The sequence below is a fragment of the Mesoplodon bidens genome (assembly GCF_964165515.1).
Source record: "Mesoplodon bidens genome assembly, chromosome: 3".
NCBI lineage: Eukaryota > Metazoa > Chordata > Mammalia > Artiodactyla > Ziphiidae > Mesoplodon > Mesoplodon bidens.
This window is the reverse complement of record NC_138178.1, coordinates 54,531,403-54,556,720: the sequence shown is the minus strand read 5'-3', so window position 1 is coordinate 54,556,720 and position 25,318 is coordinate 54,531,403. Positions and strand designations below refer to the sequence as shown.

Here is a 25,318-nt window from a genome sequence, read left to right as displayed (position 1 = left end):
TCCCCACACCAACAAACAGGCTTGTGGCAGCGAAGTTCCATGAAAAGGGATTTATTGCCAAACTTCAAGAAAGGCGCTTCATAAGCAGAAGGCATGGAATGCCACCCTCCTCAAGGAGGCAGGCCAGGCAGCCCCTGTGAATTCCCGATCCTCTCCCCTCCCCTGGAAGCTGGCTTCCCCCTCGGGTCCAGGCTGCCAAGGCACAGGAACCCCACAGAAACCAATGGCATTAGGCCACTAAGGTGACCTCAGAGCTACTTGCTCAGCCTGGTCACTTATCAGAGGAGGAAACTGAGGCTCTAGTCCCAGGAAGGAGGTGACTTGGCTAATGCTCCAGCCAGCCCAGGCTGCTGGTGGAGCAAGGCTGTTCCCCAAAGGAAGACTGCAGGGGGCCACGTGACTGTGGGCCCCTGGTGACATTCTTGCTCTCATACTGGAGACAGATGGAGAGACATCAGACTGTGGCATGGGAACCTAGTCTGTTCAAGGAGTGTGGCTTAGGGAGGCCAAGGCGGGCTCACGAGCCATGACCTTGCTGCTTGCCCCCACCCCTGCCTAGTACAGGCTGCAGAGTGGACACGTGCCCCTCCCGATCCCTGGCCACTGCCCTCAAGAACCAAGGAGAAGTAAAGAAGGCAGTGAGCTGTGCCGGCGGGCCTCAGAGGGCGAGACTGGTGGCTGCGGGTGAGGCAGTGGGCAGGAAGGCCAGGCACGCAGCTGTGACCCTCCTTCTCTTTCAGTAAACAAAAGTGCACTTGCAGAAACCCCTGAGCAGGCCTGTCAGAAGCTGCGCCTACTCCCACAGGCCCCAGGGAGAGTGGCTGTGGCCCTCAGGGCCTCTGAACCTATAGAGTGCCCTCAGTCCAGCCGCTGCAGCAGGATGGAGACTGGATGTGCTCCTGGAGCCCGAGACGATGAGGGGGAGGGGCTCGGTAGAGGCCCAGGGTGCAGGCACGGACCACGAAAGGGACAGGAGCTAATGCTCCTTCCATAAGAAGTTCAGGAGGAGCAGTCCCTCTAGCCTGAGCCAGAGGGGTGAGGGGAAAGGGGAGAGGGAAGTGGGTTCAGGTCCCAACACATTCCCATCGGCATTCGAAGAAATAACTGGGATATTGGACCTGTTTGGGTTGAGAAGCAACCACAGAGACCCAGATATAAATCCCATCTGGGAGGCACAGAAGTTGGGGCAGCTTCTCTTCTGAAGGTTGATTTATAATGAATTACATACAGGATGTTCTGATGTCGACATTGGGTTCACCTGTACAGGAATGTGCAAGGCTGGACACAAGCGGGTCTAGAGGCAGGGACTAGACTACGAGACCCTTCGAGTTCCTCCTCCACCCTGGAGTCCTCCAATCACGGCTCACCAGAGGGGAAGGCCTGCAGAATAGGAAACAGGCCCAGGGAGGGGCCCCACAGCTTATGGCTTTCTCACACAGATGCCTCCCACCTGCTTTCAGAGGCCCTAGCTGGGTTCCAGGTCTCACTCAGCTGAAGGACAAACCTCTAGTCTAGACCCAAGGCCCCTGCAGCTACTAGGAATAGGGGGGTGGGGAGGGTTGCTTATGGCTTGAAGCTGCCTCTGCCTGGGAACATCTGGACATGGAGGCGGCAGGGGGGCTCAGCTGTGCTCTATTCAGAAGTCAGGAATGTAAACTATTGAGGGCGTGAAGCAGACATGACGCCGCCCTCAAAAACCCGAGCGCTGTGCCAGGGCCCTGGGGCTGTTCGGAACGACCACGCCAGCACAGAGGTACCGCATGCGTGCTCCCAGCCCAAGCCCAGAGCTGGAGGCCCGGCCAGAGAGCAGCCCTGGGTGGCACTTGGCACCTCTGGCCAGGGCAGGGCGAGAAGGATCCCAGGAGTCTCTGCAGGTCCTGGCCAAACCCTGACATGCCTGATGGCCCTTCTACAGCCTGGAAAGAAGCACATTTCTCGGCAGGGCTGGGCTCCAATGAACTGAGCCGGCCAGGAGGGACCATGCTCTGGGCCGGCAGGCCCTAGGGTGCACTTCTCCTGTAGAGGGTCACCAGCTCCTTCTGCTTCTCCCGGAGCCCAGGTGCTTCCTGGCTCAGCTCTCCCAGATCTCTGATCTCCTGCAGGACCTGGGTGGCCTGCCTCAGCTGCTCCACAGCCTGGCTGAGCAGCGCCTCGGCATTCCCAGCAGCCGGCTCACTGCCCAGCACCTTGTTCAACAGTTTCTCGGTCTGTTCCGAGGCCGCCTTCACCTCCAGCTGGGCCCGATACAGCTGTTCCCCAGGCTGCCGTGGACGTCGGGGGCCTTCCCCAAGCAGGTCCCCCAGGGAGGAGCAGCGGGGATGGAACTGAGGCTGCGGGTCCCAGCGGGGCAGGGCTGTGGACGTTGTTGCATCCTTTGGGGAAGTTCCTGGGGTGCCTGCATCCTGGGATGGCTTGATGGGCTCAGGGCTGTCATCCATACCATTCACCGAGACCTGTGCTGGGCCTTGGGCAGAGGTCTCAGAGGCCCCAGGACTCTGGGCTGGCCCAGAAGCCTGCATGCCACTCATGGAGGCTCTCAGTTTCTCCGATAAGATCTTGGGTGGGGGTGTAGGGGGTGGAGCGGGCTTCCCACCTTCCCTAGGCACAGCCTTGGAAGTCCCAGAATCGGGCACCTGGGGCGGTTCTGTACTCTCAGGGTCAGGGGGCTCCTCGGGGCTGGGGCTCTCCCAGCTCACCTTCAGTTTGTCAGGCAGGACCCTGTTGGGGGGCTTCTCAGAGCCCCTGTCCTCCCCCACTGGAGTCTCTGAGTCTTCTCGGCTTTCAGAGTGGGCCTCAGAGCTTGCTGGAACAGGGGTTGAGGCTCTCTCTCCTACAGGGGTCTCCACTCCGTCACCAAGACTGGTCGTCTCAGGTGCTGCAGAAGGCTTGGTAGGAGGCATGGGCGGCCGAGGTGTCTCCCGGGGCTGGGCTGCACTGACATCATTGCTGGGGGCAAACACTGGCAGCCCGCTGTCAGGAACATCAAGATCCAGGCGCGAAAGCCCATCGGATGCTGCACTGGCTACCTGGGTGGAGGGGCAGGATATGGGCATCAACTTGGATGACCAGCCACTGGGTCAGGTGTGCCCACCTACAAGGTATTCAAGCCCTCCCATCCAGGCTGCCCAGGCCCCTGGCCCCCTACTCTCCATGCCCTCTGCTCTGGTTTCCAAAGCCACCTGATTAGAAGCTAAAGTGATTCTCTGATGAATCCTCTCCTCTCTCTCACTTCCACAGAATTCCTGGTTTTGAAATCACAGGCCAGGAAGCCAGAGCTAGGGTGCCCTCTCAGTGCCCCAGCCTGGCTTCTTCCAGGCTGTGTGATAGGCCGCTCTTTTGAATGGCAATTGTGCTGGCCTGGGTTTCAGGGGACATGGTTCCAGCCCTGTTTTCGGGCCCCTACCTGGCTATGGGCCTTGGGAGGGTCCCTTCTCTGCAACCACCCACCCAGGGTCCCCACAGTCAGCAGGTGACAGGACCAGAACTCACATATGGGTCTCCTGAATCATCCTGAGCTCACTCGCCCTGCAGACCTCTGTTCGGTCTGCCAGCCCTCCGGGCCAGAGCTCTCCAGCCTTCGCCTGCCCAGCTGCTCAGCAGCCGATGCCCACTCTCCTCATGCTGTCACATGTGGCTCCAGACATGGGAAGCCCCAGACCACAGCTGAGTGCCAGAGGAGAACAGCTGCACCCAGCAGGCAGCTGTCCCCATCTGGCCGCAAGGGCCCACAGGGACACCCAGCAGCCCCACGGTCATGGGGAAAACTCCCAGGGAGCCTCAGAGGGCCTGGAGCGGGGCTGGGCAGGAGGCCCTTCCCAAGGTCCCTCAAGGTCCCTCACTCCCTTTTACATACACAGGGTGACCTGGCCTACACATGTGCTCAGTCACTGGACACGAGTGCCTCCCTGAATTCTTCTCAGAGGGTTCCCCTCTCCAAGGCTGGCCTGCCCCACACCTCCTAGGCCTCCTCCCTCAGACATGCCTTTCCTCTCTGCCTACTTCAGTCACTCCCTCTGCAGGCATTTTTCCCTCCGCTGACAGACAGAACAGGCTATCTCATCTCACCAGCAAACCCTCCAATGACCTTGGCCCCTTTCTGTCTCCCTCTTTCCCCGCCATGGTCTATCTCCTTCTCTCCAGCATCCCCAGCTCTGCACCCCATGACAGCCCTAAGCTGACTCCTTCTCTGAGAAAATGTGCTGTAAACGTCACCATCTGCCTTTTCCTCAGTCCTGCCTCGTGACTTGTGGCTGCCCATCTGGCTGATGACCCCCAGTCCTGTGCCCTTCTCTCCGGATGCGCCACTCTCTGGCTTCCTCTTCCTTTGCTCCCTACTGCCCCCCATTCCCCAAAGGCAGCATTTGCTGAGGTTCTTTCCTGGCCTCCAAGATCTCTCCCCCAACTACTGACACCCATCAGTAGCACTGGTCTGATGAAGGGCTCCTCCCTTCCCCCTCCCCCTTGCCCATAACTTCTCCCACATTCCCTGTGTCCAGGGCCTCCCTTCACCGGGTCTCCAGGCTTGGGGACGCTCCTGACAACCCTCCCTCTTTGTCCAGTCCGCCTCCCCGAGTCCTGAATTCAATCACAAGCCCAGGCGGCTCTTGCTTCCCAGTGTCTCTCGCACCGGCCCCTCCCTTTTCACCCCCTCCTGGAGCCTAGAGGCCCCACCTCTGCCTCTATTTCCTGGCCCCTTGCCTTTCCCTCCATCAGCGTGACCCATCCTACCCAGGGCCTCCAACTGACCTCTGGAACGCACCCTCCCATCCATCCTGCCCCTGACTCCTGCTTTCAAGGCCTCCATAATTTCCTCCCCCCGACCCCGCCTTCCCAGACACATCTCCCAGTCAAAGGGATCAGGCACACCTCAAACTCCCCTGCCCTGGGCCTCAAGCTTGCACCATTCCCTCCACCTAGGACCTCCCTCACTCCAAGTCTGCCCACTGAAACCGTTCCCATGCTTCAAGGGTCAGCCCAGGTGTCTGTGGGTCCTCCGTGGTCCCTCCTGCTCAGCCTCCCTGAGCCGCCCTTTGTACCAAAATTAGACAGCGCTGCTTGGAGCAGTCAGTGGACAGGTCTCTTCTCCAGCTGGAAGCTGAGCTCTGAGAGGCGGGGACTAGCCTCAGGCTCTCAGTTTCCCTCCAGCACCAGCTTGGGTTAAGGCCCGTGGACTCAACACGGGAAGCAGGCGCACCCACTCCCTGAGGACATACAGCACACGCGCCTCCACACCGACACTCCGCATGCCACTCAGACAGCCCGATACCAAGAGTGCTTAGGAAAAAGGTGGCCCAAGCCCGCTGCCACTTAAGGAGCTGTGGTCCCAGGCTCATCTGACTCCCAACCTCCCCAAGATGGGGCCAAGGCCTTACCTCCTTCAGGTGGACTCTTGTAGGGGGCCGGCGCCGCTGACCCCCACGTACGCGGTCCCGTGTCACGTGCTCCAGGGCACAGCTCTTGTCCACCTTTACCTGGGGAGGACAGGGAACCACGTCAGTCCCCAGCAGGCCTTGAGGACAGGAGGAAATGCCCAGGCGTTAACCTGAGACTCAGAGGCAGGGTCTGCACCTGCATCCTTGCTTGACAGGGTCAAGTGCCCCAGCTGCCCCTCTCTTTGAGGTATCTCCCTGCTTTTCTCCATGCCTCTACACAGCCTATGTCGTCTCTCTGCAGTCTGAGGCTCTCCCTTCTCTGCAGCTGCTTGCTTTGCCTCAGTCTTCCTGCCCAAATGTGGGCTATCAGCCCTCACCCCTCAGTCCACTGCAGTATGTAAGCAGCCCTGAGGCTGCTTTTGTGCTTAGCTGTAGGGGGAGCGGGGAGAAGACAGCCCATGATCCCCTAGTTCCTGGCTTCCAGAAAAGACCTTCCCTGGCCCCAGTCACTCTCCCAGGACCCCTGGGGATAGCTCAAGAAAGAGCAGGGCCTCTACCCCCAGGGGTCAGGGAGTCTGCGGGGCAGCATCTCCTCTCTAAGGATAAGGAATGGGGGTGAGGAGTAGCCGGGAAGTCACAGGAAGAGTCACATGGGAAATCCAGACTCTGAATCCCGGAGCAGCCTGTCCCTGTGGTGGGGTGGGGGGTGGGGGGCGGCTAAGACTCTTCTGCCCACAGGTGAGGCTCAGGCCCACCTGAGGGTCTTTGCAGTGGAGGAGCTGGTTCTGCTCCACCAAGGCTGTGGGCCAAGACCCAGCCCATGCTCCTGTGGCCTCCAACACTCTTTCACCTGAAATGGGGACACTTTCCCAAGCAAGTGAAGGGCTGAGCATGGCACAGTCACGTAAGATGTGATCCAGGAGCCATGGCTGCGAGGCAGGGAACCTGGGTGTTAGGAGGGAACCTGCATGGGAAAATTCGCTCCCCTTGGGTCTCAGTCTTCTGCAATCCAAGGGGTCACTCTAGGTGGCCCCCAAGCCCATTTTTTCCCAAACAGCTATGAATCCATGATGTCAAAGATAAACCCTCCCTAGGAGATCTGGCCCCCTGGGACACCCTGACTGCCCAAAGCCTGATCATGGCCCTGCTGCCATCACCACTACAGCACAGGGGGCTGGGTGGCCACTGCAGGCAGATAAGGAGGCCCAGGGTTAGAGCCAGCCAAGCTTGGACTTCACCGCCCAACTGAAGAGTGAGCTGTCGGGCTCTCAGCTCACCCATAGACCTCTCTGCTGTTTCCTGCTGTTTCTGGCTGGGGCTGGGTTGGAAAGGATGCATGGCTGCACCCAGTTAAATTCTACCCCACCACTTACCCACGTTTTAATTTAAAACAAGTTACTTAACTTCCTTACACCTCAGTGTCCTCATCTGTAACATGGGAACACAACCACCTACTTTGAGGGGTGTTGTGAGGATTAAACGAGGTAACAACCACAGATGCCCCAGTGCCTGTAGCAGTGACATAATCAAGGGGTTGTCAGGGTGGGGTGGGGCAGGGTCCACTCTGAGATCACACACGGTGGGAAAGGAGACCCAGAGCCATCCACAGGACCGCATCGCACCTCGTCGAAAGCCTTGTTCTTGCCTCGGTTGATCCCTTCATTGAGGGCTTTGATCCAGGATTCCTTCTCCTCCCCACTGGGTGCCTGGAACTTGATGTCGCTGACCTGCAAGAGGCATGCGTGGGGTGGATAGCAGATGTTTAAAAGGGTTCACATTTGGGGTCTTGAGGAAGCTTCTCACCCCGAATTGAAGTCTGCCCCCACACAGCTGGTCAGGAGCAAACCACAATGACACCCACATCAGGTCTGACACTGGAGCTTCAGAGCAAGGGACGGGACAGATCCAGCAGAGGAGGGGCCCTCTCCACGTATACAGCTGCCAGAGATTTGGATTCGAATCAGCCTTGCCCAGATCTGGTCTCACTCCATGTGACTCCCCCAGACCAGCTGCCTGACCTCTGAGTTTTCTCTGTAAAGTAGGAGTAGTCCCAGTCTACTTCCACCAGACTGTGTACAATGACAGAGGTGACAGGCATGAGGGGTGTCCATTGGTGAAGGCCCACTGGGACCAGGGCCGCCCGCAGCTGCCCAGTGGGCCCCACAACCAGTCCTAGACAAGTGAAAAAGTCCCAGGGTCTCCTTTCTGGCCTTGAATCACAGGCTGCAAGAGAGAAAGGGCATTAGGGGGTCAATTCCAGCCCCCTCATCATATAGATGAGGAAAAAGAGGCTCATCAGATGGGATGGGACTTGGCCAAGGTGGCCTAAAGTAATCCCATGACTTGACCTCACACCCAACCTCATCCCACGCCACCCCATGGGTTCCTTCCCACCTCAGGCAGGAGCTCCGAACTCCTACATGAGAATCAGAAGGCAGCTCAGAGAGGCCCCTTCCTGCCAGGCCCCACGGTCAGACAGGAAACAGTGGAAGGAGTGAAGCCACACAAACCAAGGAGCCGCCCCTATGGTGGACACAGCAGCAGGGCCTCTGAGCTGGACAGACCAGCACTCACAGCTGGCTGACTCGGAGCCTCAGGGAGCTATGAAGATCAGTGACGTAGCAAAGTGTTAAACGTGGAAGTGGGCACAGAGGGGGTGCTCAGTAATAGGAATTATCACCATTTCTCTCCTGGACAAAACAGTCCTAGTTTCCTCATCTGGAAAAAGGGATGACACCGCCTACCACAAAGCAATGCTGAGGGAATTAAACATGACTAAAGCCACAGCCTGGCACATAGTAGGTACTCAGTAAATAGTTACTGAATGAATAGCTAATCAATGAATGAACGGGCCCAAGGTTCCTGTTTTGGGGCCGCTGCCCAGTCTGACCTCAAGATGCCCTAGTTCTTTGTCAGGCGGGTCACCAGCTGCCCATCCCCGCCCGGGTGTTAAGATAGCACCTTCCCTCCTGCTGCTCTCCCAGTTATGTAACATGCAGCCCGCCTGGCCCCCTCAGCATCCTCGTTATATAACTTCCTCCTGGCTGCCTCTGCCTTCTCCTCACACAGGGCCCTGGTCCCACCCACCTCCCCAGGCCAGGCACAGCCAAATGCTCATTTGCATGATCAGGGTAAATTTGATCCTGGCAGCAGATCGGCAGCTAAGTCGAAAACCCCAGGGCACCTTGGCAACTGCCTCAGCCCAGCCATCAGGGCCGGTAGGGGCTCAGGAAGGGACAGCGCTGCATCTGGACTCTGAAAGGGCCCGCCCAACCCTGAATGAGGGCTGCGAGTAAGGTGACCCAGGGCAGCCCATGAGCCCAGCTACGCTTCTCCTGCTCACAGGCCCTGAGTTGGTGGGGTCCCTGCCTGGTGCAGGACTTAGCATCCCAGAGAGCTTGAGAGGCATACACTTGAACTCAGCAACAGATGCAGCAAGAGAAAGAGCATTGGCCTGAGAGTCAAGATCACAGGGTTCTAGTCGCACCAACCTGCAATGAGACCTGCACAGGTCTCTTTACTATTCAGGGCCTCAGTGGGACAAAAACACAACCACTGGACTCAACCCAAACTGTGACCCTTTCCCACTGACAGCCCACCTAGGCAGGCTGGGGGGAGGGTGTTGGCCCAGGGGCTCCCCTAGGAGAGGGAATACGAAGTTAAATGGGACCCAGCGTCACCCTAAGGAACCCTGAAATCCTGCTGAATGAGCCAGGCATCGCAGAAGGTGGTCCGAACGGGGACAAACAGGAGACCAAGAAGTTGCTCCTCTTGCCCCACCCCTGTGTCCTGAAGGCTGCACACGTCCCTCCTCAAGCCCTTCCTAGCACAGGCCCCGCTAGGAGGTTAGAAGCTAACAGGACTGGACACAGAGAAGGCCCACATGGCTGGAAAAGGGGGGAGGACAAAATGGCAGAGAGGAAAGAAGCAGGAGGGGGAGAGAGGAGGCAGGAAAGAGGAAAGGGCCAAGCTGGCTGAAACCAGTGGGGCAGCAAGGCCCAGCAGAGGCCACCCTGCTTCCTGGCAGCGTCTGCCTGTGACCTCATGGTAGGGGCGTGGGGACAGGGAGGCAGGAGGGAGAGGGGCACGCAAGACACTGGAGTCTTTGTTTATTTGATTAGAGGGAAAAAAAGGCGGCCTCAGGACCAGACAGCCGGGGTCATGTGACCTCCCGGCCAGCCCGCAGCCTCCCTGAGGAGGGGAACACCCAGGGCGATAGGAAAGGAGAGAGGACGCTGGGGGTGGGGGAGCAGGGCCGTCTACCATCTGGCCTTTGGAGAGCGCCCACTCTCTGTGTGAGCTCCTGGGTGCCGAGGGTCAGGGGCCCTTGAGCCCGAACCAGGGTGGGCTGTGCTCCCGCTGCCCAGCAGCCCCCACCAATCACCCCACGGTCCCATCTCCCCGACCCTCGCCCTGCTCCCAGGGTCACCCAGAGCTGACCTGAACTCTTGGCACGATTCAGGGATGAAAGGGAGGGTGCTGGCCGAAGCAGCTGACAATGCAGCTGCACAAACAGGCCTCTCGGAAGGTGACGCCACCCCCCTGAGTGGGGACCGACCCACCTGGCTCACCACCAGATGATTCTCAGAGCCGCGAAAGGAGGTGGCCCACAGAAGCGTGCTGGCAGAGGACAGAGAAGCAAGGCCCCCTCCCCCTCACATCCACATAAGCTCACTAAGGGACACACAAAGACCCAGGCAGCCCCTGGGCCAGGCGAACACTCAGCGGCACATAAAGAGGCGCACACACGTGTATCAGGCACACAGGCAGACCTTCACATATAGCGCACTCTACACCTCTCCCAAATACACACACACAAATACAGCGCCACTGAGAGAGGAAGTGGATCTCGAGGACAGGGTCGGGGCTCCAGGGCCTGAAAGACCAAAATGTGGCTCTCCCCTTCCTCACAGAGCCCTAGGCATCAGAGGTCAATGAAACCTGCCCCTACCCTGGGCACACCGCCACCCCCAGGGTCAGAGCTCCACGGTGGCTCCCTTGCCCCCCGCCACCGCCAAGTGAGACAGAGGGTTAGTGAGTAAAGCATCATGGTCTCCACCAGGGCCCAGAGCTCCAGGGACCACAGAGGACTGGGTTCCTGGCCCTTAAACCTATGAAAGAGACAGAATGGCTTCGGGCAAGCCCAGACGAGGCCCACTCTCCAACCCCCAGCCTCTGTGACTCAGCCCCGCTCTGCGAGGCTCCATGTGACACGCAGAGGTCAGGGCAAGGCATGGCCCAGCTGCAGATTGGTGTGAGCTGGCGAGAGGCGCTGTAAATGCCAGCCTCCAATCTGATCTCCCTCCTGACATCTGTGAAACTCCACCACATGTTAACACCCACCCGGACTCCCTGCCAGAGATGCGGGGTGCAAACAATGAACTTCATCCACACACACAGCATGTCCCAGGGCAAGAACCTCTCAGGCAAGAGACTTCCTCCAGCTTCAGCCAAGAAAGAACAGTGCAAAGGGAGGAAAGCTGGGGGGCTGCAGGTCCGAGCACTGAGCCTAGGATGAAAGGTAGGAGAGGTGGCCCACCCAGGAAGGCCTGGGATGAGGGGAGGGTGTGGCCGCCTGACTACGTCAGGGTGTCAGAGGCCTGGTGGGGTGAAGGCCTCATCCCCAGCTTTCTTGCCTCAGTCCTGGGCCTCCTGGGTACGGGAGATGGCCAAGGGCCCCACCTCCTAAAGGCTACTTTCCAACTACAGCCCGGGAAGGAGGCCCCAGGGCCTAGAAGGGGAGGGGGGAGCAGAGCTCTCGGCAGAGCTCTAAATGCGCCTCCTGTCAGCCAGGGGCTGGGGCGACTTCAAGATAAAAGCAAGCCAAAGGTCCAGCCCGTGGCAGCCCCTGGGTCTGAGCCTCAGCCACATTCAACAGAGAACCTGCAGACTTGCATCCAGGGGCCCAGCCTGTCTTAGAGAGCCTTCCAGGGGTGACCTTCCCCAGCAGACCCTGGCCTGGAGGGAGGTCAGTCAGCAGCAGGCCTAGCCCTACCTTGTTCCCTGGGGATCGCAGCAGGATAAAGCGGTGTTTCCGCTTGAGGAGGGCACGAAGGTCCTGGCACTTCTCATAGCTGCCCAGCTCCACTGTCTCCACACACTTCTGCTCATCCTGGGGAGGGAGACACAGGGGACGTGGTGAGAGCTGGATGCCCTAGACTTTCAAACACCCAGGTCCCGGCCCAGACCCCGATCCCACTCAGTGAGGGCACTGCTTGGTCAGAGGGGGCCCTCGGGCTGCCAATCAACCACTGAGATGCAGCATTCAGACCCTGGCAAGGAGACGGTGTTCAGTCCACCCTCAAGGCTCACCATCCATATGAGAAATGGGGCTCTCAGCCCGAAGGTAGGCAGCAGGGCTGACTCAAATGTGCCCAAGGTCAAAGGAGGAAACGGGGAAGCTAGAAAGGCTTAGGAAAGTGTGCCTGGGAGTCCATGCAGGCCCAGAAGCCAGGCAGAGACCTGTGAAAGAGGTGGTCTGGAAGGAGGAGCAAGTTGTCACAAATGAGGGGAAAAAACGGCTTTCCAGGCAGAGCCACAGAGAAGCATGAATAAGGCTGTTTGAGGTTACACAACCTGCCTTCACCACAGTGATCCGGAGTTGACTTCCCCACTTGGCATCTTCCTCTGCTGACCCTTGGCTTGGGGTGAGAGGCCACTCTCCATGGCCTGCACAATGGAGAAGGCAAGGGTTCCTTCTAGAGTATCCCCCGAGCCTGCCACCGTGAGGCCTCATCACTAGTAAGGCTGCTGCAGGACAGTGGCCAGCCTCTTCTCAGCCACCCCTGGACACTGGCTGGGCTGCCTTTCTGCCTGCCAGTCCTGGCCCTTGAGTGTTTTCTCCTCATGGGCTCTACCCACCAGGTGCCTCTCCAGCCAGCTGTCTGGGACACCCTCTTCCCTCAATGGTGGTCAGTTGGTTCCACTTCCAGGGGACACCCAGCTGGAACAGCTTCCTGGGTGTGGCACACTCTCCCCCTGGAGACTGGAGGGAAGTAGATGCAGGCCCTGGAGACTGGCAAGCAAGTTAAGCAAACTCTTGCTGTTGGACATCATGCAGAGCATCCAACCAGGGACCGCCTCAGTGTTCCACAGTTTGGGGTGGAATATCTGGGAGGCAGTGACTCGATTATTTGCAGAGGAAATGCCCCAATTTTCCTCCATGATAAGTCGCATATACTAAGAAACCCTGACACTTAGCGAGCACTTCTGCATCCCCGATTCTCCTGAGTCCCTCAAGCACCTTGAAATCCTAAAGCCCCAGTATTTGTCTCATTTTATAGAGGAAGAGAATGAGACCTGGAGGCGAAGAGATTTGCCCTTGGGCACAGACCCAAATATAAGGAGCAGGGCCAAATGCAAACACCCATCCTCTGACTCCCAAGCCAGAGCCCTTTGTAGCATACCACACTCCTTCCAGCCAGAGCCAGAAGCTGGACAGTGCCCTAGCAGCAGGCTGCTCTGCATCAGTGGTCCTCCCGGTGTGGTACCTGGGCCAGTAGCCGCAGCATCACCTGAGGACTTGCTAGAAATGCAAATTCTCTTGAATAAAAAATATATATATATATCCCACAAGGACTCAGAGGCAAAAAATATACAAATCAATTTTCACTGCAAAGTAAAGGAGCTGTTACAGTGGAGGATTACTGGACTGAATGTCAATATTATGACATAGTATGAGTGTGTTTCGTGTTTGGTAATTGCAATCATTGTTGCTTTTGTTGTGGTCATCCATTTACAATGATTGGTGTCAGTTTATTTATCTCTTGTAAAAATAAAATACAGTGTGTGTGTGTGAAAAAAAAAAAAAAAAAGTTAATGCAAAGTGTATCTGGGGACCAGCGCTGGTTTGCACATTATTTCCTACAGGTCTTCATCAAGATGTAGTTTATATTAATCACATGTTCAGTGAATAATGGTGCAGTTTTTTGGGGGTTTTTTTTGTTTTGCTTTTGCGGTACGCGGGCCTCTCACTGTTGTGGCCTCTCCCGTTGCGGAGCACAGGACGCGCAGGCTCAGTGGTCACGGCTCACGGGCCCAGCCGCTCTGCGGCATGTGGGATCTTCCCGGACCGGGGCACGAACCCGTGTTCCCTGCATCGGCAGGCGGACTCTCAACCACTGTGCCACCAGGGAAGCCCAATGGTACAGTTTTTGTAATCTTTTTTTACCCCTATGTTACGTTTGTTCTCGTTAAATTTATTGAAATATAATTTTCTGTCTGTTAAATCTAATAATAAAAAATTGGATAATTGGAAAAAAAAAAGAAATGCAAATTCTCAAGGCCCATCCCTACTGAATCATAATCTTGGGGGAATGGGCCTGGCAATCTGAGTTTTAACAAGCCCTTATGCAAAAGTTTGTGAACCTCTGCTCTATACCAGAGATTTTCAACCGTGGCAGCTCCTGGTAGCTTTAAAAAACCCCAGTGCCCAGGCAACATCCCCGACCAATTACATCAGGATCCCTGGGGTATAGAGCTCAGACATCAGTATTTTTCAAAGCAGATGATTGTACAGCTAAGGTGAGTAAGCACTGAACTACTCTCTCTTTAGCCTTTCAGGGAAAGGGGAACAGGTGGCCAGGGTGGCCTGATCTTTTCCATCTAGATTCAAACAGGTGTCTTTTCCCATTTTTGCCTCCACACATCTCTTTCCAATCCTTAGTCTCCAGTCCCTTCCAGGTTCCTGCACTCAACATAAGGGCTGGTAAAATTCACCCACTCCAGGAAGCTGCCCTGCTCACCTGCAAGAGCCTAAGCTTCAGTGCTCTCTCCCTCCTCTAAGGGTGCCCATCAGAGGGCACTTCTGCAGGCATCTTACTAGGTGCTAGGGACACCCTGTCATGGGGAAGAATGGTCCTAACTCCCTGCTGAGCCATCTCTCTCTACCCTCTGCTGCATGTGTCTGCTCTCCTTTCTGTTCCCCCTACAGCACCCTACAAGGGGCAGCCCTCAAGAGGAAAAGTTTGCTGAACTGAATGCCTGACTCAGAGTGAGACTCCAGAAAGGACGTCCCCCCGACCCCCATCCCAGACAGAGAGGCTCACCTACCCCATGGGCACAGGCCTCCCCCGACTAGGCAGCTACTGGTCCAAACGTACCCTCCCCTCCTCTGTCTGGAAACAAAAGTCGCTCCATCTACACCACCCAGCTCCCCATGGCTGCCTGACCTGGGTCTCCTCTCAACCTGAAACACTGAATCATCCGGCCCTTTGGCCCTTCTGCATCTCAGAAGTCGGATAAACCAGCAGGCACTGGGTGGGGGCAGCATTTTTGGAATGTCAGCCTCATTGACAGCAAGGAAACAGCCAAGAGTCATTCGCACTCGTCTAGTTCCTTACATCAGAAAGAGGAATTAAACTAGTAAGCATTTCTCAACTCCTTCTGTGCCAAGCTCCCCCACCCCCGAGTGCTAAGTTCTTAAAACTGCCCTGAGGTTTCTAATAGTGATTTTTTTTTTTAAAGCATGATTTAGACTTTTTTGTGTTTAGGGGATATGAAATCCTTCCTGCTTCCCAGACGTGGGCCAGATGTAGAGAGGTGACCCAGGACAAGTCTGGTAGCATCTGATGGGCTGACAGCTGGGGGGACTGTCACTGAACTCTTATGGCAGCTGGGACTGGAGGAAGCTGCGACAGCCCCCTTTATTTATAAAAATAGCCCCCCTGCTGCCGCCACAGCACATCCTAATTTGGGGACAGCAGCAGTAGAGAACATCTGGGGGGCTGTCTGCACCACTCATCCCCTTGGCCTCCTCCGGCTGCTTCTCTGACACCCCAACTCCATTAGCCTGGGGACTTGCTCAGGAAAGGTGAGATGCTTCTCAAAGGCAGCTCCTTTGAACACCTAGATCTTTCTTGGTCTGCGACAGTTATGAATTTGCCAAGACAGCCTGAGGCACGCTGACAGAGGCTGATGGGGAACAGGCAGGATCCCCCTTCCTCTGCCCCCAGGCCAGTTCTTCCCCGTGTACTCCATCTGTCAGAGTCAGACAGTAATAACCCAGTTGCAGTGGACAGGCCCTCTGAGAGCCTCAACCCCAGAACATAAACAGCATCTCTAAGTAAAGGCCACCTTTTCGCCTCAGATCTTCACCCAGAACTTTATTGACACTTATTTAACACACAACTTCCACATCCTGGGTTGTCCAAGTTCCAAACCTGCTGAAATGAAAACGGGCACAAGTCTGAAGTGGGAAGATATGAGGACTGTGAGAGGCACAAGGATGGCAAAAGCGGCAACTGGCAGCTTGATGTTAGAGGAGAATGCAGAGCTGAAAAGTACAGTCTGGCAGTACGGAACAGCCTGATCATCAGTGACTCTGAGCCACCAAGTGTGTTTTGTAACTTTGTTTTTTTTTTTGTACTTTACAAACTTTATTAAATAATGAGTATTACTAACTTTCATTATCATATATACAGTATTTAAACTATGTTTTCCTAGATGCATGGCTTTTTGTTTATTTGTTTTTCTGGGGTTTTTTTTTTGCACAAAGAATAGAGTAGGTGAAAAGTGAACTTATAAAAAAAAAATTGAACCTTCAGTATAGAGACCTAGTAAGAACTTGACATCCATTTAAGTACACATAACTCTTTTCCCCCAATTATATACATCCCTACCCCACCTCCCGAAGAAACTATTTTAAACAAAAGCACTCATTGAATAACTTTGAGGGAAAATACGAACCTGATTATATATATACACACGAAGACTCGGTTTAGGCCAGTACCTTCTGTTGAAGGGCAGACAATATCCAACATATTTTAGAGGACTTCCACCAAGAATAAGTTTTCGAGTTTACTTGCTGGCATAGCTGGGTGGAGAGATCCCTGACTTTGGTTCTAGACCTGACCTTCACTCACTGAGATGTTGAACAGGATTTGAGCACCCTGGGCCTCAGGGTGCTCCTCTGTAGAATGTGACATGATGACCACTCTTTTTAAAAAATATTTATTTATTTATTTGGCTGTGGCAGATCTCAGTTGAGGCATGCAGGATCTTTGTTGCCGTGTGCAGGATTTTTAGTTGCGGCATGTGAGCTCTTAGTTGCAGCATGTGGGATCTAGTTCCCTGACCAGGGATTGAACCCGGGCCCCCTGCATTGGGAGCACGGAGTCTTAACCACTGGACCACCAGGGGAGTCCCCATGATGGCCGCTCTTATGGGACTATTGTGAGCATCGCCCAAGAGGTATGTAAGACCTCCAAACAAGCATGAGCAATAAGTATTATTTCTACTATCATTACTGAGTGGAGCAAGCTTCAGTTTTCTGGAAACTTCACAGATGTGGAACCTAGCCCTGGGATAGGGAGCTGCAGTGTAGGTGGACAGCTGAGGAGACACACACATCCCTGTGCACATATGCTTCAAAGAGCCCCTCATCCAGGAGTCCTACACTCGCACCTAGAGGTATCGTCCTTGTACCACAAAGACCCAGAGAAGACCAGGCAATCGCCCAAGGTTGCACAGCAGGTCAAAAGCGAAGCAGGCCTTCCAGTCCGGGTTCTGGAATCCTCTTCTGGGCTGGGCTGCCCTCACTTTGCTCCTTGACCCGGCACCCCCAAACTCAGGACCAGGCAGGTCCTTACCTCGTTCTCGTAGACCAGCAGCTGGGCCTGGCAGAGGAGCAGGTAGCGGTCTTTCCAGAGGCCCAGGAAGCCCCCGCTGCTCTTCTTGATCCAGCCAGCCTTGTCCGCTGTCTGTGCTCCCCGAGGCTTCTGGCCCCCCTCCTTCACGCCCTGTAACACAGCATCCGGACACGCCATGAGGGTTGCTGCCGTGAGGCCACACAGGGATGTGTCCCTCTGCTGGATACCTACTGATATCACCCCATTTGAGCTTCCCCACAACCCCTGAGGCAGATATTCTCAATCCAATATCCAATATCAGAAATAACAGTTAATAACAGCAGCCGCAAAAGTAACAGCTGCAGTCACCTTATACTGAACCACTGTATTCTGTTTTACCCAAACTGCCTCATTTAACTCATGCGACTACCCTTGAAGGTGGTAGCATCATTATCCACATGTCACAGCAGACTGAAGCTCCAAGAGGGGGGGTGACCCGCCAGAGTCACACCGCTGGAAGGACAAAACCGGAATGCAAACTGGGTCTCTCTGACCCCATGTTCTCCCTTCCACCATTCTGCCTCCCGTGTATTCATTCAACCTCATCAACACACGCTGTACTGAGCACCTACAATGTCACGGATGCTGGAGTAGGCAGGGAAGAATAAAAATAACACATCTTTGCCCTCATGGGGCTGGCAATGCGGGGAAGGAGGAGCTGAACAAATAAACACCAGACATAAATACATTAACAACCATGAAATGCTATGAAGGAATCAGTGAAGGGGAAGTGAAGAGGAGGGAGTGCGAGAGGACAGCGGGGGACCTGGCTCAGGTCCGGGTGGCTCAGGAAGGCCTCCCAGAGGAAAGGACATTCACGCAGAATCAGAAGGATGGGAGGAGGCAGGCAGGCAGAGTGGTAATCTTCCTCCCTACCCCTGCCCTTCTAGAGAGCCCACTCTCCGGCCCCTGCATCCTACCCCAAAGCAGGAGGTTCCACTGCCCTCATCCCTGCCCCAGGCCAGGACTTTAGGGTAGCCACCTTGTCTGGCGAGGGCTCCAAGGATGCTGTCTTCAACCACAGACAGGTACAGGAGGTAAACTCAAACCCTTCTCTAGGACATGGTAGCCACCCTGGAGTCTCCAGGCCAGTCACTGACGTCTTGTGCCTCTTGATTACCTGCTTGAGTAGCTAGACTCCAGGTATATGCCTACCAGATGGGGTCGAATTCACATTTGGTCCCCAGAACCCAGTACCGTTCCTTTACACATAATGGGTGCTCAAGAAATATCTGTGAAATGAAAATAAAAATACACCCAATTTGCTAACCACTTTGCTTCAATGACTGGTACCCACAGTGGTGAGTGTGAAGGGGAGAGTGGAGGAGAGGGGGGGCTAAGAGCATGTCAGAATCTACAGGATGCTAGAAGGAAATCAGCACTGACTAATTCTGACTGCTTTATAATTTACATAAAGCTTAACAAAGGGGCTCCAGTTAAAAGGAGCATACCTCTCCCCAGGGATACCCTGTGGCCACAGCTGCCTTTGGAAGGACAAGTCCAGACAGAAGTGTGGTGGGCTGTTAGGGGCTGGACAGGGCATGGCCTCCCTGTGCTCCATCATGGCAGGGAATCCCCAGTCTGGTTCTTACTGTGGCCCCCTCCCCCTCTGGACTGCATACTCCAGTGGTCAGGAGTCTGAGCTTTGAAGCCCAAGTCACGCAGACCAGAGGCAGGTCACTTGGTCTCTCTAAGCCTCAGTTTCTTCATCTGTGAAATGATGATATTAACAGAAGTTGCAAGGATTATAACTCCATGAGGGCAGGGGTTTTTGTTTTGATTACTGCTGTATCCCCAATGCCTAGACAGTGTCTGGCACACAGTAGGTGCTCAATAAATGTTTGTTGCTAAATAAAAAGATACGACATACAAAGCAATGCCTAAGATACCCTAAACTTAGTAAATGGCAGCTGTCATTATTGTTACTGTTGTCACTGCCATCCCCTCTGGCTCTCTGGAACCCTTTCCCTGGGCCTGGTTCAGAATTCAGGACAAGGCCTTTCTGGGCTTAGCTGCTGGGTCTCAATGCTCCCAGGAGCTCCAGGAATACGAGATGTCCCCTCAGGGTCTCTCCCTAACTTGTAGATGGCAAGAGAAATGGAGAAGTGGAAATGGAATGGTCCCAAACGGTCTTCCTTGATGGAGAAATGAGGAAGTGAGAGGCTTGCTGACAGGCCAGTTATGAGCCACCCTGATCAGGGAAAGAGGGGACTTCAGGGCCCTTTGACAAGAAGGGGGAGGCTCTAGCATCCTACCATGCACCCAATGCCGCCCCCATCACCAGAGACCCTGTGCTCAGCCCCATGGGCTGTGTGACCCACTGGGGCCTCATCCACACAGAGACCCCTCTATGCTGGCCTCCACCAGGGCTGGAGGGGTAGAAGTGGGAAATGGGAAACCCCACTTCAACATCTGACATGTCACACCCCTCCATTAGCAACTACAGCAGCTGGCCACCCCCTAGGCCTGCAGACTCTAGGCTTCTCTTAAACAAGACCGCGGAGCATGCTGCCCAGATCTACCTCTGAGCTCCAAGCTCGCCTCCTGTTTGCAGAGGCCCACCCATGACCCCATGGGATCTCACATCCCCCTCCACTTGTGACCTCCCCTACTTGCCTCAGCCTGAGACGTGAAAACTTCCTGCCAGCTGGAAGCTCCCGGGGGCCAGGCTGGAACCTGGTACCCTGACCACCATCCTCTCCGCATGTAGCAGAGAAGTGCCAGGTGAATACCATGACTGGATTAGCTAGGGAAGCCAGTCCAGAGCCTTTAGGGATGGGAGTACCAGGATGGCACTGAGGAGAGAAGGCACTTGAGGATGGGGGGAGTGACAGCTGAGGGGCTGGAGGTGGCATGAACCGAAGCCCAGGGGAGGGTCTCCTTGCCAGGAATCAGCCACAGCAACAGCCACCAGAAGACAGGCCTGGCTGGAGGTCAGAGTCCTGCCATCCTTCACCAGCCCCTCTCCCTGCCCCTCAGACACTCTCCCACCAGGGGGCCGGAGATGCCCCAGTAAGTTTTAATAAGCGGGCCCTCCCCTTGGCAGGGCTCACAGGGGAGGTTTTGTCCTGCTCAGCCCAGTTTCTCGGCCTCCTCTCCTCTTATTGACCAGCTGACCACTGTTCTTCCTGTTTCGCTCTCTCTTCTCCCACCCATCCTCACTCAGGCCCTCCCCCCGCCCACTGTGAGCAGCTCCTGAGGCACCCCTGGGCACCAGCCTGGCTCTGCTTTGCCTGAGATGGGAGGGCCTCTGGGTCATTCATTAAAAATAAAAAAAAAAAAAGGAAAAAGATACCAGGTCAGTCAGCCCAACACTGTGCACAGAAAGGAGCATGTGGAAAGCCACAACACAGGCCACGACAGGGAGATAGAGACCAACAGAAGAGAACCTGTTGGCGCCTCACATCACAGGGAGCTTAGGATAATGACCTTTGCCCTTTGACTAAACCCCATGTTTCCCTGACCAAACTCTGCTAAGAACCTACCATGTCAGAGCCCTGTGATGGGGCAATCAGAGAGAAGAAGCACAGGCTCTGACCTGGAGAACTTCCAGTCTGATGGGGGCAACACAGACCCTGGACGAGGGAAATCCCCAGTCTGGGGGTTGGGTAGGCACCCCCTGCTTGAGAGGATCCCAGCCCACTGGGAGGGCTCTAGCACTGACCCAGACGGATACTCCGGGGGTCTTGGCTCTCTGGTAGGGGAAGGACTTGGGGTTAGTTTGGGAAGCCCTTGCAGAAGGAAGGGTTTTGGTAGGACTGTGAGGAGGGAAAGAGACACACATCTTGGCCCAGAGAAGAAGGAAAGGCACAGGAGGTACCAAAGACCCTATACTCTCAACCCCTTCACTACAGGATGAGAAAGTGCAGGCCAGAAAGGGTCGAAGATTAGCTTAAGGTGACAAAACCGGTGCTGGGACAGGACACTGCCCTGCCTCTCTCTGGGTGTGTTAGGGCAAAGGAGCAGCCTGGTGCCACTGGAGAACAAGCCAGGGAAAGGCATGACTGAGAGGAAGAGGGGCAGAACCCCAGGGCGGAGATAGAAAAGCCTGAGTCCAGTTGCAACAATACCTCACACTGATAACTGAAGCTTTCAAAGCTTTTGCACATAAACCATTGCACTTCTGGACTGCCCACCTCCCTCATTTTATAGATGGGGAAACTGAGGCCCTGAGAACACAAATGGTTAGATGCCCCATGCCCAGACCTGCACTTCTGCACCAAATCTCAGCCTGATGGGGACTACCAACCCATTGCATGGAGGAGGCCACTGAGGCTGAGGGGGCTTGGCATCAGGGTTCCTGGGGTGTGGGGAGGAAGTTCAAAGCCAGGGGAGGACTAAAAGCAGCCATTTGGGAGTGAGGTGATGAGGCCAGCCTGGGGTCATGGGACAGAGCAGACGACTAAGATCTAAGCGGTGTTTTAGAGAAAGGAGGATGGGCACTGAGGCCTGGAGAAACAAGAGGAAGTTAAGGGGAAAAGAAATGAGAGGAAAAGAGGGATGTCAAAGGCGGGGGCAGGGTAGGGAACAGGGAGCCCCCGGCTGTGTGGGGAGATAGTGGGCAAGACCTTAGATAGCCCAGATGTGCGGGGAGCTTTTGGCATCTGGGAGTCAGTAAGTGGCAATGTTAGAGACTCAGGACCAGAGGGAGTACAGGGCTGGGCTGACCTCCAGACAAGCCATTGGCCCAGGAGGCCCCAGGAGAACTTCCCTTAATTAGGGGCCAGAGCAGATCAGGAGATGGAGTAATCCTGTCCCAAATCCCCTGGGAGAAGGAGAGGGGCCACAGCCAGACAGCCCAGCCCTCACAGCAGGGGTGGGGAAGCCCCACCCCTGTCAGCAAGAAACCACAGCCAATCATAGTGGCCTGACTTTGCCCCCTATTTCCACCCACTCTGAGAGAAGGGGCTACAATCAGGACCCGGGGAGGAGACCAGGCCCTATATTTTATAGAAGAGGAAATGCAGGCTTAGAGGGGAAGTGACTTATCTACCATCCCACAGAAATGCAGGGCCTGGCCTGGAGGGAACTCTGACGGATACCCCAGCTGCCCCTGGGCAGTGGTCCCAGGAAGCAGGGAGACGAGCACTGATGGGGCACAGGCAGCCTGGTCCCCAGCTAGCCAAGGTTGCCCCAAGAGTGAAGGTTTCATCTTTCCTCCCCACTTATCCAGGCAAAGACACATCTCCTCCCCTCGGTCTGGGAGGGGCAGAAGCTGAGACCCCCTTGGGGGACCAGAAGCAAAATCCTCTAGCCACAGCAGGCCCCTCCCTAGTTTACGCATTCCACAGTCACACATTAAGTGCTGGCGGTGTGCCTGGATGAGGGGGCTACTGAGAGAACTGAGTCTGCAAGTAAAGGGCAGGGGTCACAGAGTGTCTGACCCCACCCCAGACCAAGGGGGTCCTGAGGGGGTAGAGGGAGGCTCAAGGGGCATTGCTGGTCCAGCTGCCCAGCTCCTCCAGGGAGTCAGCCCTCCAGGGATGTGGGAAAGGCAGGGGCAGGGATCAGCCCCTACAAGGGCCTGACACCCAAGCAGGGGAGAAGGTAGACTCACAGGGGAAAGGGGACTCACAGGGACTTAAACAGGGGAGAAAACGCAACTTTTCCAGTCCTGAGGCCACCAGACAGGGTCACAACCTCAAGATTCCTTGAGACAGGGACTCCAGAACCCACAGACCCACCACAGAACACACACACACACACACACACACACACACACACACAGTGTGCCCTAAGGATCCGATGTGGACAGCACAGGGAGTCAGTGGTAACCAGGGTTCGAGCCCAGCAACCTAGGACACTTTCAGCAAGTCATCAAACTGACCAGAGCCTCAGTCTCCCCATCAATCCAATGGGAACAATAACAACCACCATGCCCATAGTTGGTGAGAGAAGACAGAAGTAATGAAGGAGGATGGGTCTGCGATCCCTACCCCCGCCCCTGCTCATCTCATTTGCCTAGGCTTTGCCTGGAGACCCGCGGGAGAGGGGCTGGCTGGAACAAGGGCCTGAGCCAGGGACCTCAACCACCGCGAGGGTCTCGAAGACCCCAGCCCTGGTCCCCCGACTGGCCCGGCCCTCACCTCCTCTTCCATGACGAGTCCGCTGAGGTCCGGCCGCTCGACCGCTCGGCCGCTCACTCCCGGCGCCGCGCGGTCTCCGTTACCTCCATCCACCGCCGGCCGGGCGGCGGCTCTATGCTTTCTGTCCCGCTGGCTGCCGGGGGCCCAAGAAACTTCGGGGGGGCGGGGCCGAGGGCGGGGAGAGGCTTCCGGGGGCCGGGGGCGGGGCCCGAGGAGGGGACTAGCGGGGCCCCGAGGCCCTGGTCTGGGGCGGGAAACTAGGGCCGGGGCCGGGCTGAGGGAGGAGCCTGGGCGGGGCCGGGCGGGGGCTTGGGGACTGGATGGAGGAGCCGGAGCTGGAGGAAGACGGGGGTGGGGTGGGGAACAGAGTGGAGAGAGGTTTCCCTGACTCGCGGAAGGAGAGGGACTGGAAAGGGATAAAGGGTGCGAGGCACCGGCAGGGGGAGGGGGAGGGGGCTTCCGGCCAGAGGCAGAGGCGAGGGAAGCGGGCGGGGTCCGAGGGCGGGGCCGGGGTGGGGCAAGACCGAGAGAGCGCCCGAGGAGGTGGCGGCTTCTGCATTTCAGGTCTCCTGACCGAGTGGGCTGGGGTTCCCTGACCTGGCCAAGCCGGCCTGGGCGGCCCAGAAATGGGGGCATCCAGAGAGTCCTTCTTTCCTACCTGACGCTAGGGTAGTGGCGACTACCTGGTCCCCTTCTCCCTGGAACCTCCTGGCAGGGCGGCGCCTGGAGCTCGGATCCCGTCCGGAGAGTCGTTTAACGGGAAGACCTGGGGCTGAGAGTCTGTACTCCAGGGTCCCTTTGGGGGAGGAGGTCTGCCTCTGACTCTCGGGGGTCCCCAAATGCAGTGTTCTCCTGCCCTCGTTGGGCATTGCTCAGAGCCGTCCTCCTCTGGTTCCTATATCTGAGGGCCCCGCCCCCACCCCCATCCAGCAGTGAATCTTGCAGCCTTGACAACCTTGCCGAGGGGTGAAATGTAGGGACCAGATAATGGTGTTAGTTATACCTTGTACTCCCACTCTACACTTAGAGAATCAGAGGCCTAGGGAGAGAAAGTGACTGGCTACATCCCAGCCTCCAGCACGGTCCTGCTCCCTCCACACACACACCTCTTCCCTCTTAGCTCTCTGGGTCAACCCTGCCCAAGGCCTCTGAAGGAAGAATTAAGTGCGTGTGGAATCAATGGTGACCTCCTTTGGCTCTGGTTGCCATAGCAGCAGCTGTACCAGTTGACCCAGCTCCCCTTTCACTGCCTTCTGCTGGCCCTCAGGCTTCCAAGTCACTTCCAGTCAGCATGGAAAAGGGCAGCCTGGAGCTCCAGGGCCAAGGGGAAAGAAGATGGAGTCAGACTTTTTCTTCATACCTGGGCCTGGGTTCCTTTATCTAAAAGGATGAAGAAAACCCAGCCTGGGAAACTGAGAAAATCAGTATACATGACAACAACCTCTTGTGGCCACCACACGGTTTTATTCCCTCAACTTGCAGAGCTGTGCAGCCGTTGTTCCCTGTGCCTGAGGACTCAGAAGATCCTGTATCTGGAAACTCATGTTCCGCCTGCTGGAGACCAGAGCCCCTGGGGAATTCATGTTGTTGCACAGAAGCAACTCATGTTGGTTTGGGGGTGAGGTCAGTTTTGATATCCAGGCAGCTCTGTCCCTTGAGAGTGAGCCACTGATAACCACTTTGGTCTCAGTTTCCCCACTCAGCCCATACTGGCCCTCTGGTTGTTGCCACCACACCACACGCATTTTTTTCATCACAAATATTTCATTTGCCTTGATTATTCGTCAGACCCTACACTAATGGCTGGAAGATAATGGCAGGACCCAGGGTCCCTGTCCTTTTTCAGGAGAGAAAGGCATGTAAACAGAGAAAACTATGTGTTAAATGTGAGGATAAAGGCATAGAGGAAGGAAGGGCACTAAAACCAGGACAGAAGGAACAGGCATTCCAGGCAGAGGAGACAGTGTGAACAACATGGAGGCATGGAGGCATGAAAGAGTATTTGTGTGTGTGTGTGCGCGTGTGTGTGTGTGTGTGTATAGGGAGGCCAGGCTGGAGAAGCAGACAGAGCTCAGTGTAGAGAGGACCTTGAAGCTGTGTTGAGGAGACTACATTTCAACCTCAGGCCAATGGGAAGTCACTGAAAGTCTGGGGCTGTGGAAGGGATGGAGTCTATTTTGCATATGTATGTGCCATTTAATCAACAAAGTTTATTGAGTGCCTCTGAAGTGGG

The 25,318-nt window shown here is 55.9% G+C and overlaps 1 protein-coding gene across 1 annotated transcript; it reads right to left on the bottom strand.

Moving 5' to 3' along the window:
- Positions 1 to 35: 35 nt before the first annotated feature.
- On the bottom strand, positions 36 to 23,213 carry PLEKHO2 (pleckstrin homology domain containing O2). The gene is made up of 6 exons (XM_081227983.1): positions 23,086 to 23,213; positions 16,961 to 17,110; positions 11,368 to 11,484; positions 6,995 to 7,099; positions 5,373 to 5,471; positions 36 to 3,026 (listed from the first exon to the last, which is right to left on the bottom strand). Exons 1-6 carry the CDS (start codon positions 23,095 to 23,097, stop codon positions 2,001 to 2,003), a joined length of 1,509 nt encoding a protein of 502 aa, XP_081084109.1. The 5' UTR covers positions 23,098 to 23,213; the 3' UTR covers positions 36 to 2,000.
- Between the last annotated feature and the right edge of the window lie 2,105 nt (positions 23,214 to 25,318).

What these genes read in the sequence shown, in the direction of transcription:
- PLEKHO2 (XM_081227983.1), bottom strand. An exon ending in TGCTGGTCTACGAGAACGAG is followed by an intron (nt 11,485 to 16,960) that starts GTAAGGACCTGC and finishes CTCCCTCCCCAG; the next exon opens with GATGAGCAGAAGTGTGTGGA. An exon ending in TGCGATCCCCAGGGAACAAG is followed by an intron (nt 7,100 to 11,367) that starts GTAGGGCTAGGC and finishes TGCCTCTTGCAG; the next exon opens with GTCAGCGACATCAAGTTCCA.